At 40.8% G+C, this 18,675-nt stretch overlaps 1 protein-coding gene across 29 annotated transcripts in view; it reads left to right on the forward strand.

Annotated features, from left to right (window-relative positions):
• The first annotated feature begins 302 nt into the window (after positions 1 to 302).
• Positions 303 to 18,675, forward strand: part of ICA1 (islet cell autoantigen 1) — a 141,792-nt gene continuing 123,419 nt past the window's right edge. For 7 of the 29 annotated variants that reach the window (XM_072783997.1, XM_072784008.1, XM_072784000.1 and 4 more), the window contains exons 1-2: positions 303 to 458; positions 13,430 to 13,520. Coding sequence is in view for 6 of the 29 variants with exons in the window: in XM_072783996.1 (XP_072640097.1) it covers positions 380 to 458 (79 nt within the window). In the remaining 23 variants the exon portion in view is untranslated. Of the gene's footprint in view, positions 459 to 630; positions 784 to 8,534; positions 8,556 to 13,429; positions 13,521 to 18,675 lie in introns of those variants that run through there. The other 22 variants (XR_012010976.1, XR_012010977.1, XR_012010978.1 and 19 more) reach the window with 15 other exon arrangements.

Consider the following 18,675-nt stretch of genomic DNA (forward strand, 5'->3'; position numbering starts at 1 on the left):
ACAACCGTCAATAACTTAAGATTAAAAGATATATGATTGTATGGGAATAAAACACACACACAGAGTTGTGTTTTCCCCACACATCCTTTCTCCTTGAAGTTCAAAGTTGACTTCCAGATGACAGGCCCCTGTAACTTTTCTCAGCATTGAAGTCATGAAGTCTCCAGTCTCCTGAAGCCGCACAAATCCTAACGTGCAGGCAAGCAGGACGCTCAGCGCTCCGCACTCAGCACGGAGGGACCCGTGGGGCGTTCGCCGCGGCTCCCACCTGTCGGCCAGGTCATTGTGACGCACGCGCTCTGGCCACGTGGAACACCTGCGGGAGAGCAGGGGCGGGGTCACCCTGGGCGGCGGGTCGGAGCGGGGGCTGCCCCAGGAGATGGGGGCCGAGGAGAGTCCCCAGGGAGGACAGACAGAGCGAGGCTCCCTCCCCCCATCCCAGACCTGCCCCCCCAAAGGTGAGGCCTTCGCGCCCTCGCTCCTCCGGGAGCCGGGGTCCTGCGGGAGGGGTCCCCGCCCCGGGCGTCTCCGAGGATGCGGGGGGTGGGGGGCGGCGTCTGCGGGGAGGCGAGGCCGCCCGCTCCCCCCGGCCGCGGCGCTGCGCTGCGGCGCGCACGGGCTCCGCGGGCTCCTATTCCGGCGGGCGGCGGGCGCCGCAGGAAGGGCCGGTGCCTGCGCTCCCCCGCCCCTTCCCTCGCCTTCTGCTGACGCTGACGTCGGAGGAGGGAGCCGGAGGGACGCTCCGACCGCGGCCGGGAGGCTCCTGGGGGCCGGGGCTCCGAGGTACCTGCCCTCCGGGGGCCGGGGCGGGGGCGCGCCGGGCGGGCTGCAGGCTGCAGCGGGAGACGCCGGGCGGTCGGGGCGCCGGCCTGAGGCCGCCGGGGGACAGGCGGGTCCCTTCCCCTCCCCCGCCGCCCCCCGCGGGCCTGGGCAGGTCTGGAGGATGCGCGCGCCCTGGGAGCGCGGCGGCCCGGGGGAGCGGGGGGCGTTCGGCGCCGGCCGCAGCTCCAGCCCCCGCGCCCGCGCCCGCGCCCGCGGCAGCCCCAGCCGCGCCTCGCCTCGCCCTCCCAGCCGCTCCGGCCGGCCCCGGGGCCCCGGGGCCCCTTCTGGGCAGGGACTGGTGTGTGTCCGGGGCTGACTTGTGGACAAGTTCACCTGCCGCGGCGCCTGGCGGCTGCTGTTTCTCCCGCCCCATGGCCCATCTCTGGCAGAGGTGGCAGGGAGCAGATGGGTGCCTCTCTGTAACTCCCCGAGCCGGGAGGCCCGAGCTTGGTCTCCCGCAGGCGAGGTGCTCAGCAGCCTTGGACCCCACTGGGGCAGGAGCCCCTCAACGTCAGGTCGCTGCAAACCCGGCTCGTTTCCTTAGGGCGCTACAGACTCCGCCTTTCCTGCCTTCGGGCTATTGCAGCTCCTGCTTCCTCTAGAAGCGGTCATATCCTGTTATTATGTCTGCCTTTGCCCAGAGGCCCCCTCCCCTTCCATTAACCTCCTCACTCTCCTCACTGTCTTTTTTTTTTTTTTAAACTTGGATTGTCCCCAAGGCCCCTCATCTTCTCTTTGGGGGTCTCAGAAGTACTGTGCCCTTTTGCTGGGAAAAGGCATTAACTACCTGGTTGGGGAGATTTACAGTTTAGAAAGAGAATCAGGTTCTTTTCTGTTTACATAGCTTAAAAAAAAAAGAAAAAAATCAGCATGAGAAAAGGTGCCGGGTAGCAGCCTTAGAAACTGAGATCTGGTAACTTCATAAAAATTATGAGGGCCTGGAAAATATATCACCAGCTGGATTGAGAATGATATTGAATGTAGGAAGAAAGGCACATAAGGCATTGGCCATTAAGGTCCTATAAATTATGACTCATTGCAAACATGTTCATGTCCAAACATTACAGTAAAAAGGCTCTCCAGAAAAATCTCAAATTGGTTTCTGTGGACCTTTAATTTAGATTTTCTGAGATCTGAACTGTTGGGGTTAGGGAGTGAAATAGGAAATACTTACTGGTTTGAGATCGATGCTCCAGACTCAGTTTCTTACCTTCTATTTAAATCACATACACGGCCTAAAAATACTTTTAAGTGGGTTTTCAAACCAGTTTCTTTTTAGGTTTCAGTCTTTATTTTTGAAATGTCTTGCATAAAGAATATCAGAGGGGCCAAATCAGTTTATGATTAATAGTTCAAACATCACGGTTTGCTTTTAGACTACTATGTATATATTTAATTACTGGAGATGTGGCTTTCTAGATGTACTATTTCGCATTATATAGGTAGATAATTCTATTATTAACAACAGTTAAGCAACCTGAGGTTTAAAACACTGTGGATACTCCACCCATAGATCATGAAATGGTAAAGGCACTGGGTGGTAAATGCCTAGACAGTTTATTTCATAGCTGTGTTTCCTCCACTTGGTACATTTGAGTATCTGACTGATTTCCCTGAGCATCTTTATTGTCATGCATTTCTCTCCATGTCAACTTTATGACAAATACAGACAATTTTGTTACTTGAAGGGAAATCTTCAAGATTGCTGCACTTTCAATGTATTTGACTAAACAGTACTTTTTTTTTTTTTAAAGGTGCAGGCAGTTTTATTAGAGGCAAGAGAAGTGTGGTAACTGTGAAATCACATGGCAGGGTCAACCTGTGTTGGGGTGAAATTTAGGGTTACAGAAACCTTATATAATAGAAAGTGGGAAAGTTGATAGGCGACAAGGGTCAGAAAGAACTGTTCCTTTTTATTGGTTGAGTTCCACAGTTAGAAGCCTGATGGTAGATGGCAACATTTAGGATCAGTGCACTGGTCACGGATGTCCTTTTTATTCCATCTGTATTATTAGATTTACGGGAACCATAGTCAAAGATACTATCTGCATGTTTTTGTTCATGAGGCATTATAGATCACTAATTAATTAACCTTATCTCCATCCTCACCCCCATCTAGAATCTGCCTTAGCAAAGTTTTGAATTTCAAGAATAATATGAGAAAATATTTTTTCCCTAAGCTGTCACATTTTGTACCACAATCATCCCTAGTATCATGGAGGACGTGCAGAGGACATGTAAGCTTTGAATCCCAAAAAGAACAGGATTGGAACCCTACCTGCAGCACATAAATAGCCATGTGACTTTGAGCAAGTAACTTATGCTCTCTATGTTAGCATTTTCTTATCTATAGAGTAAGACCATACACCTTGTTGAATTGTAGTCAGAATTAGAAATAATATATTTAAATGTTTTGTACAGTAAATAGGACTTCAGTAATAGTAAATTATTCTTTTACATGCTAAACATATGTACTGTCCGCATCTGAAAAGGATGCTACTGCTTTTCCCCCTGGGATAGGAAATGTGTTCCAATTTGGTTTTGAGTAGTTCAAGTGTTTTGTAGCAATACTAAGAGCTTGGGCTTTCTGGAATACTCCCTGAGGCTGGGAGATTCAATCTCTCATCCTGGAACAAAGCAAAGCTAATTTGTTCCAGTGGGGATAGATCTTCCAACCCCCTGCCACTCAAATGTGATCCATAGACCAGCAACATTGGCTTCCCCTGGGAGCTTGTTAGACATAGATATCTCAACTTGCCCCGCCCCTTCATCCCCAGCCCTCTGAATTCAAATCTGCATTTTAACAAGATCTGCAAGTGATTCATGTGTATATTAAACCTTGAGAAGCATTGTTGTAACCTGGTATTTATCAAACTTTTGTGTCTAATAGAATCATTTGGGAACTTGTTAAATTGGACTTCCAGCCTGGCTTCTCTCATCTGCTGTTAATACCTCAGGTAGCTCTGATGTCACCACTTTGACAAACACTGCACTAAACTATCCAGCATAGTGCTCTAAGATGGGACTCTGCCCAGTTCTTTTTTTTTTTTAAATTTTTATTTATTTATGATAGTCACAGAAAGAGAGAGAGAGAGAGAGAGAGGCAGAGACACAGGCAGAGGGAGAAGCAGGCTCCATGCACCGGGAGTCGGATGTGGGATTCGATCCCGGGTCTCCAGGATCGCGCCCTGGGCCAAAGGCAGGCGCCAAACCACTGCGCCACTCAGGGATCCCTCTGCCCACTTCTTTAACAAAACATTTTGGCAAACATGAGCTTTTTTAAATATTAAATCCCCTTTGAAGTAAGTAGGTATTATAATCCCTGTTTATAAGAAAATTAAGACTATAGGCATGATTTACCCCAGATAATGCATATAGTATTATTGTCTTGAACCTCTGTAAATGCTAGTTAACCATGTTTTCACTATTCCAGCAACTAAATTAATTGTATTGTGTGTGTGTGTGTGTGTGTGTATGCATAAATGATTTCAGATACTAATGAATCTCTCCAGGACAGGGATAACTATACATAATAGGATATTTTATAATGCTTTTAAAACAAAGCCTTCCTTCTATATGACTGAAGGCCATTTACTTAGGGTAGCTGATTTTGAGCTTCATCTCAAAAGGATGATGTCAACTTGGCATTATTGTCAGGATAAGCATAATGTACATGAAGTGTACATCTTAGTGTCTGACAGGTGGTAGTTCCTCAACTAATAGCAACTACTTATCCTCGTATAAACCTAGTGAGACAATGAGTTCATGAAAAGCTGAGAAAATGGCATTGCTCATGATGAGAAGTATTTCCTCCTAAGTCAGATGACATCATTCACCAGGCCTTTGACCACAGCAGAGGAGTAGGGTCACTATTCAGTACTCAGCAAAGCATTTGTTGTACGTATGCTATGTGTTAGGCACCGTTCTAGTGCTGGGAATCCCAGGACAAGACCTACATCCTGGCCTGCTCTGGAGGAGCCTACAGCGTAGTAAGAGAGAGAGAAAGAGAAGAAAGAATCTGCTGACAGTTACATTTCAGTGAAAGCAAGGAGGGGATGAAACCCAGGGCCAAGACACCCCACCTGGATGACAGAGTGAGGAAGAGTGCAAACAGAAAACCTGAGAAGACTCATGAAGGGGGTGGCCCCTGAGTTAAGGATTAGAAGACCAATAAGAATTTGGCAGATTGAAAAAGGCTTGGGAATAGAGTCCCCAACATAGTATCCAGTTTATAAAGAAAATACTGGCAAATAGCCCTCATATCTGGAGCCCACCATACATGTGTGTCCTTGTTAGCTGAGTGACCTTGGGCAAGTTTGATTATATGTGAGTTGAGATTATTAAATGTATTCATCAGGGTAAGTGCAAGACTGGTTTCAGTTATGTATTGGATAGTCGTGGAGGTGGTGGAAGTATTAGAAAACAGAGACTGATATAAACAGACTGATATTAAAGTTATCAGAATTAGAGAAAAAAAGGCTAATTTTAGAATACATTTAACAGAAAATATGTAGAATTAGAAGAAGATGACTAAAAAGGATAACTGAATGCAATTCAGTCCTGTGAGGTGGGAAGCATGAGGTACATGTGTTCAGGAATGGATCACTGACCATGTAGGTAATGGTATATTGTTAACCCTAAGAGTCTAGATTCTGGAACAGAAAGACCTGTTCTAAAGGAGAGAGTATTTGTACATGGAGAACTAAGATCATAGCGGCCACTTCCCCAGAGCATACATTAAATTCCATTCTATTACTTGCCACCATCACGATCTTTCACACCCACGTCTTTGTTCCCAGAATAGGGCATGGACACCAGCGTCTGAAACTTAATGGTCCTTGGGAGAAATACAGCCTTCTCTGCATGTGTCTGGAGAAGTGTATCCTAAGCCAGATACTGAGGAGATAATTGTAATAAATGGTGCTGCCTCTCCTTTCTGGTGCTAACCCTGATAGCCATCATCAAAGTTTTGTTGTACACAAGAACCGTTTTGGCAACGGTTTTAGGACTAACGCAGCACCTGAGCCTGTGACCAGGAGAAATTCTTTTTTAAAAACAATTTTGTAGAAACAATTTATAGAAATGGGGCCCATTATCTTATCTCTTTCATTCAGGAGTAGAGTGGAGTGGTTAAAAACAGGAACTCAGGAGTCAAAAGCAGACCTAAGTTTACCAGTTATTGACTTTGGGCAAATTATTTTACCTTTCTCAGCTTTTTAAAAAAAACTTAAATTCAATTTGCGAACATATAGTATAACACCCAGTGCTCATTCCATCAAGTGCCCTCCTTATGCCTATCACCCAGTTACCCCATCCCCCCCACTGACTCTTCCGCAACCCTTTGTTTGTTTCCCAGAGTTAGGAGTCCCTTATGGTTTTTCTCCCTCTCTAATTTTTCCCACTCAGTTCCCCTCTTTCCCTTATACTCCCTTTCACATTTCTTATATTCCACGTATGAGTGAAACCATATGATGATTGTCCTTCTTCGATTGACTTTTTTTCACTCAGCATAATACCATCCTCTCAGCTTTTTTTCTCATTTGCAAAATGGGGTGGTATCCCCTTCATGGTGGCTGTGTCCACATATGAGATAATGGTGTTAAGTGCTTCACACATGTAAAGTGCTCAGTGAATGGAAGCACACAATTACGGCCCTTTGTCCAGTACATATTTACCAAAGGCCTGCTGTGTTTCAGGGACTGTGCTTGACGTAAGGAGGCAAAGATGAACCAGTTAGGGTTCCTGCTCCCAAGGGACTTGCAGTGTAGTGCAGGAGATGTAGATGTAATTAGCTCAGTGCAGAAGAGCACTGGGAGTGCAGGGTACTGCCAGCAGGGGGCAGGTAAGGACTGTAGTTAAGGATAGGAGTGGGAGATCCCTGGGTATGGAACGGTGGGTATTCAAGTAGGAAAGCCTTCACTGAGGGGGTGACATTTGAGGAGAGAAGCTTAAAGTCAGCTCTAAATTGGCCAATTGGATAAAGGGGGGAGAGCATTTCAAGGGAAGGAAATTTCACAGAGCCTTGGCATCGTGTATTCAGGGAAGCTCTAGCCTTCTGAAATGTCCGGAAAATAGTTCTGTGTGGAGTATAGTGAAATTTTGAATTTTCATTTGATGTTTTTTGCCAAGGAGTTTGGAATTTCTTTAGTGGGAAGAGAATGCAATTAAAGCATTTAGAGTGAGAGGGCAGCATGATTAGAACTGCATATTATAGTAATAGTTCAGACCATAATATGAAAGATTGGAGTGGGCAAATATAGGCATAGTTTTGCCTCTGAAGGCCTAGACTCAGTCCTGGCTGTCAACATAGAAAAGAGAAGATGTAACTAATAGCTTTTTAGGAGGTAGAATGGAGAGAATTTGGAGACTGGCTATAAAAGATGAGAAGTCAAATCTCCAGTTTGGACCATTTGGTGGATTTTGTGCTGGCAATTAATATAGGAACCACAGGAAAAAAAAATAGAATGATTTGGGGATGCAGATGGAGAGATATAGGTTCAGTTTTAGATGCGCTGAAGTACCTGTGGGACATCCAGGTGAAGATTACAATGGGGAGATGGGAATTTAAACACTTCTTTAGAACACCATGTCCATATTTCCATCTCCCTACTGTTGTCTCTGGAGAGCTGTTTAATTTTGGATGTCATTAGCACACAGCTGTTGGTTGAAGTCACAAAGTGGATTAAATCACCTAAAGAGGCAGGTGAAGTACAGTAGAAGACAACCAAGGTCGGAACCTTGTAGGTCACTGAGATGTGGGCACAGAGAAAGAGGAGCTACCAAAGAAATTAGAAGAGATTCAGAAGTGTAAAGTGTTTGCTGAACAGTTAAGGAAGGGGAGCTTGGTCAAAGGTCAAGTGAGATGAGGACTTAAGTTAGATTCATAGTGAAAAACTTTCTCTGGCATGGTGGAGAAGGGAACTGTATGGGCTGAAAAGACTTCAGTGAAGAGAAGGAAAAGATGGTAACTGGAGGAGGAAAGAGTTTAAAGAACTTGGGCTGAGGGCAGAAAGGGAGGTTAATTAACTTGAAGAGAGGAGATAATAGTTGGGCGGGTACAGCAATTACTGATGGTTGTTGACTGTTGCCGGAATGTCTCTGTATGGCCTCTCTAGCATGGCCCATCAGGATTCCATGAAGTATTCCTAGAGAAAGTGCTCCAGCAAGCACTCTAAAAGCTGCAGAGTTGCATACAAAAGTTGTCATATAAACCATTTAGCTTCCATATTGTTTTCTGGAACTCTCTAGTCAACAATGCTAGCTGATTCTGTCTTCCACCATCCCAGCAGGATGAGAAGGGGAAAGGGGGTGAGACCTCTCCCTTCCAGACAAAGAGAAAGGAACAGCAGTAGTTATAGTCATGGTGCTGGATAGTTCCAAAGAAGTGAGCAGTGGTGCACGAAGAGTGGAAGCTATGAGAGAGGGTGCCTAGCACAATGCCAAGAGCCATGATTCCCTATAGTAAATGAGGAGGGGGACTGGTCATCATCACCCTGGAGAGTTTTCTTCCACCTGTTGCTTCCTGAAGGTCAGGATTAATGTCCTTGTATCTAATGCTCTTTCTTCAGTGTTGCCATAGGCAGCATGGGCATCATTGTGAAGTAGGTAAACTTTGCATTGGTGCCAAACCACTCCCTCCTTTCTGCTTCCTGCTTTTCTCTTCCCTGCTGCACTCCTGACTTGGACCTGCACCCCTTTGGAGTACTTCCTGGTTATTCTCCCTGCCCTACCAGGTATATGCCCATGGCCCTATCTTTCCTGACCCATCAAAAAAACAAAACAAAACAAACAAACAAACAAAAAACAGTCTTGTACCTTATTTACTCTGGGTGTTGCTGCTATTTAATCCTATAAGCTTCTTCTGTAAGAGAGTAGAGAGAGTCTGGAAAAGAGATCTTTGACTAGTTCTCAAATAATACCAATTAGATGACCCAGTGTAGGTAAGGGTAGCTCTGTCAGTTGGGGTACATGAAGATGTAGAACTTTCTGTTTGCTTCCCTTTACTGCTTGACTTTTATTTTAAAGTCCCCTTCTTGCTTCTCCCTCCCCTGCCTAGGCAGCCTTCATCCCTTGCTCTTAAGCCAGCCCAAACTCACACATGAGTTAGTAGCTACAACTTTACCAAGGAAAGTCCTTGACTACAAGCCATTTCCAGAGAAAGGAGCTGTGGTCGTTTATCTGTGCATAGTATAGACATTTTTAAACTACCTATTGGTGTGTGTGTGTGTATTTCAGTTATTTAAGACTAATGAAACAGGCTTACTCCGTGTCTTGGGATGTTTTCTGGGTCTCAGTTCTTTGCCCTGTGAAAAGAGGAGATTTGACTGAATGATTTATAAATTCTCTCTTACCTCTGAGTGAATCAGTGAAGGCGTAAGAAATTACTTGATAATCTCTATAATTGCTTCAACTTATGAATTTAATATTAAAGAACCTTGTAAACAGCGTCTCCCTGATTATTCTGATTGCTGAAATTATGCTTCTGTGTAATTTCATACATTCACATACTTCTATCATACCTGTAATATTATTAACCATTCATATATTTCTATATATTTGTATATGAATTGTATATAGTATATTTCATTTGCAAATATGTACATATACTTTATAGGTGTGTATATATATATAAATATACATAGAGAGACAATTTTATCTATTCACTTTTAGTGATTTTTTTTTTGATGGTCTTATAGTAGTTTATTATCTTCTTATTTCCACGAATCTGATTTGAAACTATTAGTACAGGGACTCGTGGGTGGCTCAACAGTTAAGTGCCTGCTTTCAGCTCAGGCGTGATCCTGGAGTCCCGGGATCGAGTCCTACATCGGGCTCCCTACATGGAGCCTGCCACTCCCTCTGCCTATGTCTCTGCCTCTCTCTCTCTCTGTGTCTCTCATGAATAAATAAATAAAATCTTTAAAAAAAACAAAACTATTTGCATTTTGCACATAGATTTGGACTTTTTTAAAGCAACTTATAAGGAAAATGTGGATGCAGTCATTATGTAGGTCATTTAAAAAAAACTATACACAGTATGTCTGTGAATATATCTATATATACATATATACAGTCTTTGTATATATATATGTACATATATGGAATTTTATATTGTAATGACATTTCTGACAGAATAATTATCAGAGATTCTAGGGAGAAAGAACTATTTAAAGTTCTATCTGTAGAATATTGGTGACCTGAGTTATAAAATTAATTTCTAGCTCTTTATTGATTTGCTTAATGCTTTAGACTAAGGCTGTATGTGAAAAGGAAATGGCAGCCATATAAGTCATTTAAAACATACTACAGGCATATTTAAAAAACTGAAAGGGAATACGTGAAATTAGATAATATATTTTATTTAACCCAATATGTGCAAAATATTATAACAAGATAAAAAAATCAATATATAAATAGAAAAATATAATGTATAAATATGTATTTATATATAATATAGTTATATAAATGTGAATATGTACAAATACATTGATATAAAACATCTTTTTATAAATATAAAATATAAATCTAAAATGATTTATAGCCTATAAATCTAAGATTTATCAATGAGATGTTTTACTTTTGGGGGGGTCTACTGAGTATTAAAAATCCAGTGGACACCAAAAGCATATCTAAATTCAGACTAGCCATATTTTAAGTTTTCAGCAGCCAAAAATGGCCAGTGACTATTGTATTTGGACAGCATGATATTAGATGATAAAGTTAACTGTTTCATATTTTTCTTCTATAAAAAAATTGTTAAATTGGTAAGAGTCTTCCAATTATAAAGTCCATTTTTGAAGTATAATTTAAGGAAAACATGTATTCCTATCATTTAATAATGTTCTATAATGGCAGTTGAAGGGTGTGTAATATTTCTTTAAAGAAGTTGATTAGGACTTTTGTCCTCACCCTTTGAAATTAAGCTTTTAGAGAAAAAGCCACCATAAATACTAGAGATTAAAACCCATTGCTAAATTTGAACTGACATTTGGAAGTAATGTAAACCAATCTAAATAAATCAAAGGTGAATATAATTTATAAGCAAGGTTTTGTTTAAAAAAATCTTTTCTTTAGCAAAGACACCATATTTATTCTTTATCTGTTCCCAGTCTTTTTTTTTTTTTAAGATTTTATTTATTTATTCATGAAAGACACACACACACACACAGAGGCAGAGACACAGGCAGAAGGAGAAGCAGGCTCCATGCAGGGAGCCTGATGTGGAACTCGATCCCGGATCTCCAGGATCACGCCCTGGGCCACAGGCGGTGCTAAACCACTGAGCCACCCAGGCTGCCCTGTTCCCAGTCTTTTAATCCATTTTATGTTATTTGCTCTTGTGGATTTTTTTGAGGTTTTTTGTTTTTAAATGCCAGCTTCTTTGTTATTGCTGCTATGATTTTCATTGTAGCACAAAATTCACCATCAATTGTCCTTTGCAAGCAAGGCTGTAAGGGAAAGAAGGCAAGACCTAGCCCATGCCCCTTCTGAGCCATTTGAGTTTTTTGTTCTTTGTTTTTTGTGGGGAGATCATATTTTTCACTAATATTAATGGTGAGATTGATAACCTTTTAGAGAATATCTTGACTTTTTTTTCCCAGTTTCTTAGAATATGAAATGCTATGTTGGATATTTTCCTTTGAGAAACAGTCTCTTGAGACAGAGACTGAAGGGAGCACCAGGTTGCTAATTGGAGATTAGTGTTTCAATCCCAGCTTCCTTTATTGAGAACTTGAGTTTTAACCTGCTCTCTTGGACAACTTTTTAGAACCCCAGTTTCCTCATTTTTAAAAAGGAAGATGTGTTCATTATTTTAGGGCTTTCTCATAGATAAATGTCTCTAAAATGAAATAAAATCAGCTTTATGGTCTTTGTGACCAAAAGCATCCTAGATGTCAGCTAGCCCGGTTTACTGTCTCACAGGCAAGCAAAGTGAGGCCAGACGGGTGAAGTGACATGGAGGAGGCACAAATTTGTTATATGATCATGGGTTTACTGGCTTTTATTTTATATTGGGAGATAAGTTATGTTGACATTTGAAGTATTTACTTTAGGAATGATTTTTAGTATATCTAGGGAAGCATTAAGGCTAGTTAATACCTGTATGTAGTACCTGAGCTGTTCTGAAATGTGAATGAAATGATCATTTAAAAATATCCTAAGACTCCTGGGATGCCTGGGTGGCTCAGTGGTTGAGCCTCTGCCTTCAGCTCAGGGCTTGATCCCAGAGTCCTGGGAACGAGTACCCCAGTGGGCTCCCCAAGGGGAGGCTGCTTCTCCCTCTGCCTATGTCTGTGCCTCTCTCTGTGTGTCTCTCATGAATAAATAAATATTAAAAAAATCTTATGACCCCAATTCATTAACAGAAAATGCAAACTTTAACAATTTGTACATATAAGTTTTTTTAAGATTATTTTTTTAAGATTTTATTTATTTATTCATGAGAAATATAGAGAAAGAGAGAGAAAGAGAGGCAGAGAGACAAGCAGAGGGAGAAGCAGGCTCCATGCAGGGAGCCCGACGTGGGACTCGGTCCCGGGTCTCCAGGGTCATGCCCTGGGCTGAAGCCGGCACTAAGCCGCTGAGCCACCCGGGCTGCCCTACATATAAGGTTTAAACAAAAATTCACTCATCCTTTAGTTGCCTTGAGTAAGATTAGAATTCTGTTTTGCTTTTATAAGATTTGCTGACTTAAAAAATTTAAGCATTATTGGGTTTTACTTGTACTTGTTAATTTATGAAATATCAAAAATCATTTGCAGGGCAGCCCCGGTGGCGCAGCGGTTTAGCACCGCCTGCAGCCCAAGGTGTGATCCTGGAGACCCGGGATCAAGTCCCACGTCGGGCTTCTTGGCACAGAGCCTGCTTCTCCCTCTGCCTGTGTCTCTGCCTCTTTCTCTCTCTCTCTCCCCCTCTTTCTCTGTGTGTCTCTCTATGAATAAACAAAATCTTAAAAAAAAATCATTTGAAGGAAAAGAAATCACTTGCAGGAGATACAAACTCAAATAGAGATAGAATCCATATAAAGGTACATGGAATGCTCAAGTAATCATAACTTGAACAAAACTGAATAGAAGAGTTTGTGATATCTGATAAAGAAGAAAAACACTCATAAAAGCTAGTCAAAATCACATTACTGTATTTTTTTTTCATTAAACTACACCCAAAGTGGGGCTCAAACTCATAATCTTGAGATCAAGAGTTGCATGCTTTACCAACTGAGTCAGCCAGGTGCCCCAAAATGATATTCCTTTAATTAATATTTAGCTTTTGAAATGATGGAAGACTACTTCAACTTCCCACCATCTATAGCAATTTTTCAACTGTGATTTGAAGAACCAGTTTTTTTTAAATACATAATTACATGTGGAGAAATTGTTTTTCTCTGTTTCTGCTAAAACTGTTTTAACATTTATACTTAAAACACACTTCCTTCTCTTCATGGGAAATTATAAAAATCATTATTGACATAAGAGAAAATGACCAAAGATAAACCACCGGGAAAAAAGAAAAATAACTTGGAGCAAAAGACATGTACAAACATTAAATTATTTTTTAACTCATTACCTAGAACCTCTGACAGATTTGTGTTTCTTCTGTTCATTAGGCAAGCCATCAGGAGCCTGCATTGAAGCCCTGGCTCTGAAGCTACTTGGCTTTGTTCTCTGAGACCCATTAGTCACCTCCCTGGATCACAGGTCCCCATGTTATTTAATTTATTCTATTCTTGATTTATTTAATTATCTATTTGTTTTATATTTTATTGAAGTGTAATTGATGTAGAGTGTTATAATATTTTCAGGTGTATAACATAGTGATTTGACAATTATAAATGTTATGCAAGAAAAAGGGGCTTTATTGTTTCTCAACTTCCTTTTGGCTCTAAATTATATGACTTACTTAGTTTTAAGACTGCACCAGAAAAATAAACCCAAAGACAAAACAAGATATCAAATACTGGTAATATTTCTAGATGAAGTTAATCTCTGAAAGAAAAATGGAAAGATGAAACTGGCAGAAAATTATGTACTTGAGATTGTATAGTTGGAAGCTAAATTCAGGAGGCATGCTACAGGATTCCAGCATTTGTTATAGGTAGTCAAAGATGAACTCTGCAGCAAAGACAGGACATAGAAGGTGCTCACTAAATGTGAAATAAACAGCATTGAGTGTCCACCCTCCTGTGGCTATAGAATATATCTAAATGCTGAAGGAGACAGGGATGGCCTTGGAGATTGGTCCCTGTGTCTCCTCAGTCACATCTTTTCTTTCTGTAAGTTCTAGGACTGCACAACTGCTTATGATTGCTTGCATACACATGCCATGCAATTCTGCTATGCAAGATTATGTTCATTGCTTTCTCTCTGGAATAGACAGACCAACCACCCCTGCCCTTCCCCTTCACTGCCCTCATTCTTACCCTTCACCTGGCCAGCCTTTATTAATTCTTAGAAACTCAGCCCAGAGGCCATGTAAGAAGCCAGCTCTTTATCCTCTCCTCTCTTTTCTTGAACCTGCGCACCTTCCTCTGTCATGGCACTCGTTCTAAATCACAGGCAACACCCGGCATTCCCTGACTTCAGATTCTCCTTGATTATACTCAAATAGCCCCAAAAGTCTGTAGCATGTAGTGATGTGTTTTTACTAAGGCTTAATTTTAAATAATTATTCTGTATTTCATCAGATGTAAGAAACCATTGCTCACAAGACCTTTTACCATTTTATGTTCTGTGAAGGAAGGAAAGTAACTGCCAGACAATAAACAAGGGTATAATTGTAGGACACATCCCAGCTTCAGGAATGTTTGGGATATGAACAGATTTGCACTTGTTCAGTGATGTGTGGTGTCATCAAGCTGGTGTTTGGGAATGAGTGATTTTACTCTGGAATGATGCAAATGTACCACTTTGCACCCACATCACTTGAAAAGTGTGTTTCTTATGGGGGAAAATGGCCCACTTCCCAAAGAAAGCTAAATGCTGGTATGTACAGCAGTGCTGAAGAGCTCTAAGATAGTGACAATTTTTAGTCAGAAAATAGGGAATTTTGAGTAAGTTAGAAAAATGACAAATTTGGCAGTGTCTCAGATCTGCAATTCTAGAGAATCCACCATATGCTCAGTGCAGATACAGGGGACAGGGATTCTGGATTCAGTTTCAGCTTGTACTCCATCTAATAGAAAAACTATTCACTGATAGAAAAATCTGCTAAAGTTGGAAAGGTAATTAATTTTAGACATAAAACTGCACAAGATACACAACAGACTTAGAAAATGTGATTCAAGAGAAAGTTTATTGAAACATATTTGTGGATTGAGAGTACTGATACAGTAAAATGTAACTTTACTGTAATGTTACCTTTACTCTGAGTAAGGGTTGGCTCAAGAATTTTAGACTCTTTGCATAATTCAAATGTAATTGGAGGTACCATCAGCTAACTCCATAAGCTCATAGAAAAGAGTTCTGGGCCAGAACAAATGTTCAGTGCAGCTGAAGCCAGCCTATGTGGAATGAAAATACTTCCCCATGTTATATTTCTAAGGAAGAGAATCTAAGTCTCAGGGTTTAAGGCATCTGAGGACAGATCAGCTCCTCTTCTTTGCAGCAATACATCAAACTTTGTTTGAACCAGGCTTGCTATAGCATTCTGGGAACCTTGGAGTACTTGGGGGAAAACTTTAGCCTGTGTGTTGACCATCCAGTGTGTTCCAAATGGCTTTTTAGTGGCTATAGGAAATAAAAAAGTTATAGTCTGTCCACATGGGTGAATAAAATTAAAGATAAAGCACAGCAAGCTGTAAGAAAAGCAAAGAGGAAAAATAAGCATAATTATTTCACAGAACCCCAGTACAATGAACGAAGTATCCCTCTTCTCCCAGTTCTCCCTACAAGGCAGAATGGCCTGTCAGCCACATGGGCATGGCTGAGAACAACGGTGGTCTTAATGCCTGGCCTTGGCGCATGAGGTCAGTGTACTATGTCCCCTTCCAGGGGCAACCCAGCAAACTCTAGGAGGATTAGGTTGGTAGTCTCAGTGTCACCTGAGAGGGTGCTGGCCTCAGCAGCAGCTCCATCTCTCAGCAGACATCTTTCCCTGTTAGTACTTGTCTTTGACAAGCCACTCTTCACTAACCAGTCCCCTCACTCTCAGGATTGTTACATCAGAATTAGGAATTTCTTTTTGCCTTTTTTTAAAAAATAAGTTCCATGGTCAACATGGGGCTTGAACTCATAACCCCAAAATCAAGAGTCACATGCTCTACCAACTGAGCCAGCCAGGTGCTCCGGAAACTTGCTTTCTGTTGATCTATTAACTCTTGAGTCCCTACTTCTTTGAGAAGGTTTTAATTCTTACTGGTTCATCTGCTTTGTCTTCCTTAGAGAGACAAAATTTAGTGAAACAAAGACATTCATGTGGTTAAGTCATGCTGAATTTAACAGTATTGGTTCTTTTTTTCTTTTTTTTTCATGTCATGGCAAGTCCATAAGCAGCTTGATGCTTGCTCTTCTTTGCTTATCTTCCAAAGTAATGTGGTCACAGACAGAACTTTAGGAAGTCTTCTCTGTGCTATTAAAATGCTTGAGACATGATAGCATTCATCTTGGGCTTCTTTCATAAGTGTCTTGTGGCAGAAATGGAGATACAGCCTCCTTTGCAGAATCACGAACTTTTAGCTAATCATAGACTTTATTGTATTTTATAGGGGAAATGACTCTTCTAACAGCAGATTTTACAAATTTGAGGATTCACAAAGGTCTTTTTTATATGTCCCTTGCAAATATTAAGAATCTCTTGGATATGAAAATTATGTCTGTCTTTTCTGCCTAACCTGCATTGTTCACTATTGTAGCCATTAACCACATGTGGCCATTGACACTTAATGTGGCTAGTCTCAATTGAGATGTACTATAACATACACACCAGATTTCAGACTTGGTGCAAAAACATGAATACAAAATACATCATTATTAATTTTTTATTACATATTGAAATAATATTTTAGATATATTGAGTTAAAATATGTTATTTAAAAATTTTTTTACTACTCTTACATTTTTAACATTGCTATTTAATCATTTAAAATTACGTATGTAACTCATAGTGTATTTCTGTTGGACAGAGCTGATTTAGACTATACGTTACTTGAGGCTAGACAGTGCTTGGTGTGTATTAACTGGACACTCAGTGCATGCTCAGTGCAACCAAACCGATGAACTAAAATGAGTGAATGGATGGGAATTATAATGATTTTTTTAAAGTAGCGATTTTGACACTATGAATTTAGAGTGGTAGAGCGAGAGAAGATGGATTTTTAAGGAAATCTTAAAAGGTTTGTTGTCTCTGTTGTATGGAGTTGGAGATTTGAGTCCTGACTGCAGCTGCTTTCTTATGAGATATTCAGATATGCCCTGTAGAGTTGACCTGATTTTGCCAACAGTGATTCCTTTGCTATAGTAGTCTATTATAATCCAGCAGTTTAAGATCCATCTCCAGAAAGGATTTTTCATATGCCATTTAGCTGTGGTATTCTGACTTCATGTGTTTCAGAATCACTTGCAAAGCCTGTTACAAATGCAGATTCTCAGACCCAAAGCCAGATATTTTTGATCATTAGGTAAAGGAATGGGGCCCAGGAATCTGCCTGTTGACGGTCCAGAAGATTCCAGAATAAATGACCTGTAAATACCTTGAAGAGCACTGGCACCATAATCTACAAATAGCTTAGAAGTTCAAGTAGAAAGAGCATTTGCTCAGTGATTTTTATTATCTATTACTACATTACAAAGAACTTAAATTGTTATATACTTCGATAATAAAAAATTAATTTAAGGGGATCCCTGGGTGGCGCAGCGGTTTGGCGCCTGCCTTTGGCCCAGGGCGCGATCCTGGAGACCCGGGATCGAATTCCACGTCGGGCTTCCGGTGCATGGAGCCTGCTTCTCCCTCTGCCTGTGTCTCTGCCTCTCTCTCTCTCACTGTGTGCCTATCATAAATAAATAAAAAATTAAAAAAAAAAATTAAAAAAATTAATTTAAAAAGTTGCAGCAAAGGAAACAAAATGAAAAAGTATTTGTAATGGGAGAAAGTATTTGCAAACTATAGATAAAAGGTTAATATTCACAATGTATAAAGCACTCCTACCCTACAGTGTAATAACAACTACAAAATTGCCCAATTGAAAAAAATAGGCAAAGGACTTGAATGAACATTTCTCCAAAGAAGATATGGATAGTAAGCATGTGAAAAGATGCTCAACATCACTAGTTATCAGGGAAATGCAAATTAAAACCACAGTGAAATATCACTGCACATTCATTAGGATGGCTGCTATCAAAAAAAAAAAAATAAAAGAAAGGTAACAAGTATTGGGAAGAAGGTGGAGAAATTGAAGCCTTTGGAACACTGTTGACGGGACTTTAAAATGGTGCAGTCACTGTGGAAAAAGTAAGGAGGTTCCTCAAAAAATCAAAAATAGAACCACTTTATGATCTAGCAATCCTACTTCTGGGTACATACATAATGAAAAAAAAGAAACCTGGATCTCAAAAGATATTTGTACACCCAATGTTCATTGCAACATTATTCATAGCCAGGATGTGGGAGCAAGCTAAATGTCCATCAATGGCTAGATGAAGAAAATATGCTTTATATATACAATGGAATATTATTCCACCTTCAAAAAGAAGGAAAAGCTGTCATAGGTTACAGAACCTTGACAATATTATGCTAAGTAAAATAAACCAATCACAATAAAGACAAATACTGCATAATTCCACTTATATGAAGTATCTAAGATAGTCAAACTGGTAGAAACAGTAAGAATGGTGGTTGCCAGTGGGGGAGGGGTGGAGG

The sequence above is a fragment of the Canis lupus genome, chromosome 18, assembly GCF_048164855.1.
Source record: "Canis lupus baileyi chromosome 18, mCanLup2.hap1, whole genome shotgun sequence".
Classification (NCBI taxonomy): domain Eukaryota; kingdom Metazoa; phylum Chordata; class Mammalia; order Carnivora; family Canidae; genus Canis; species Canis lupus.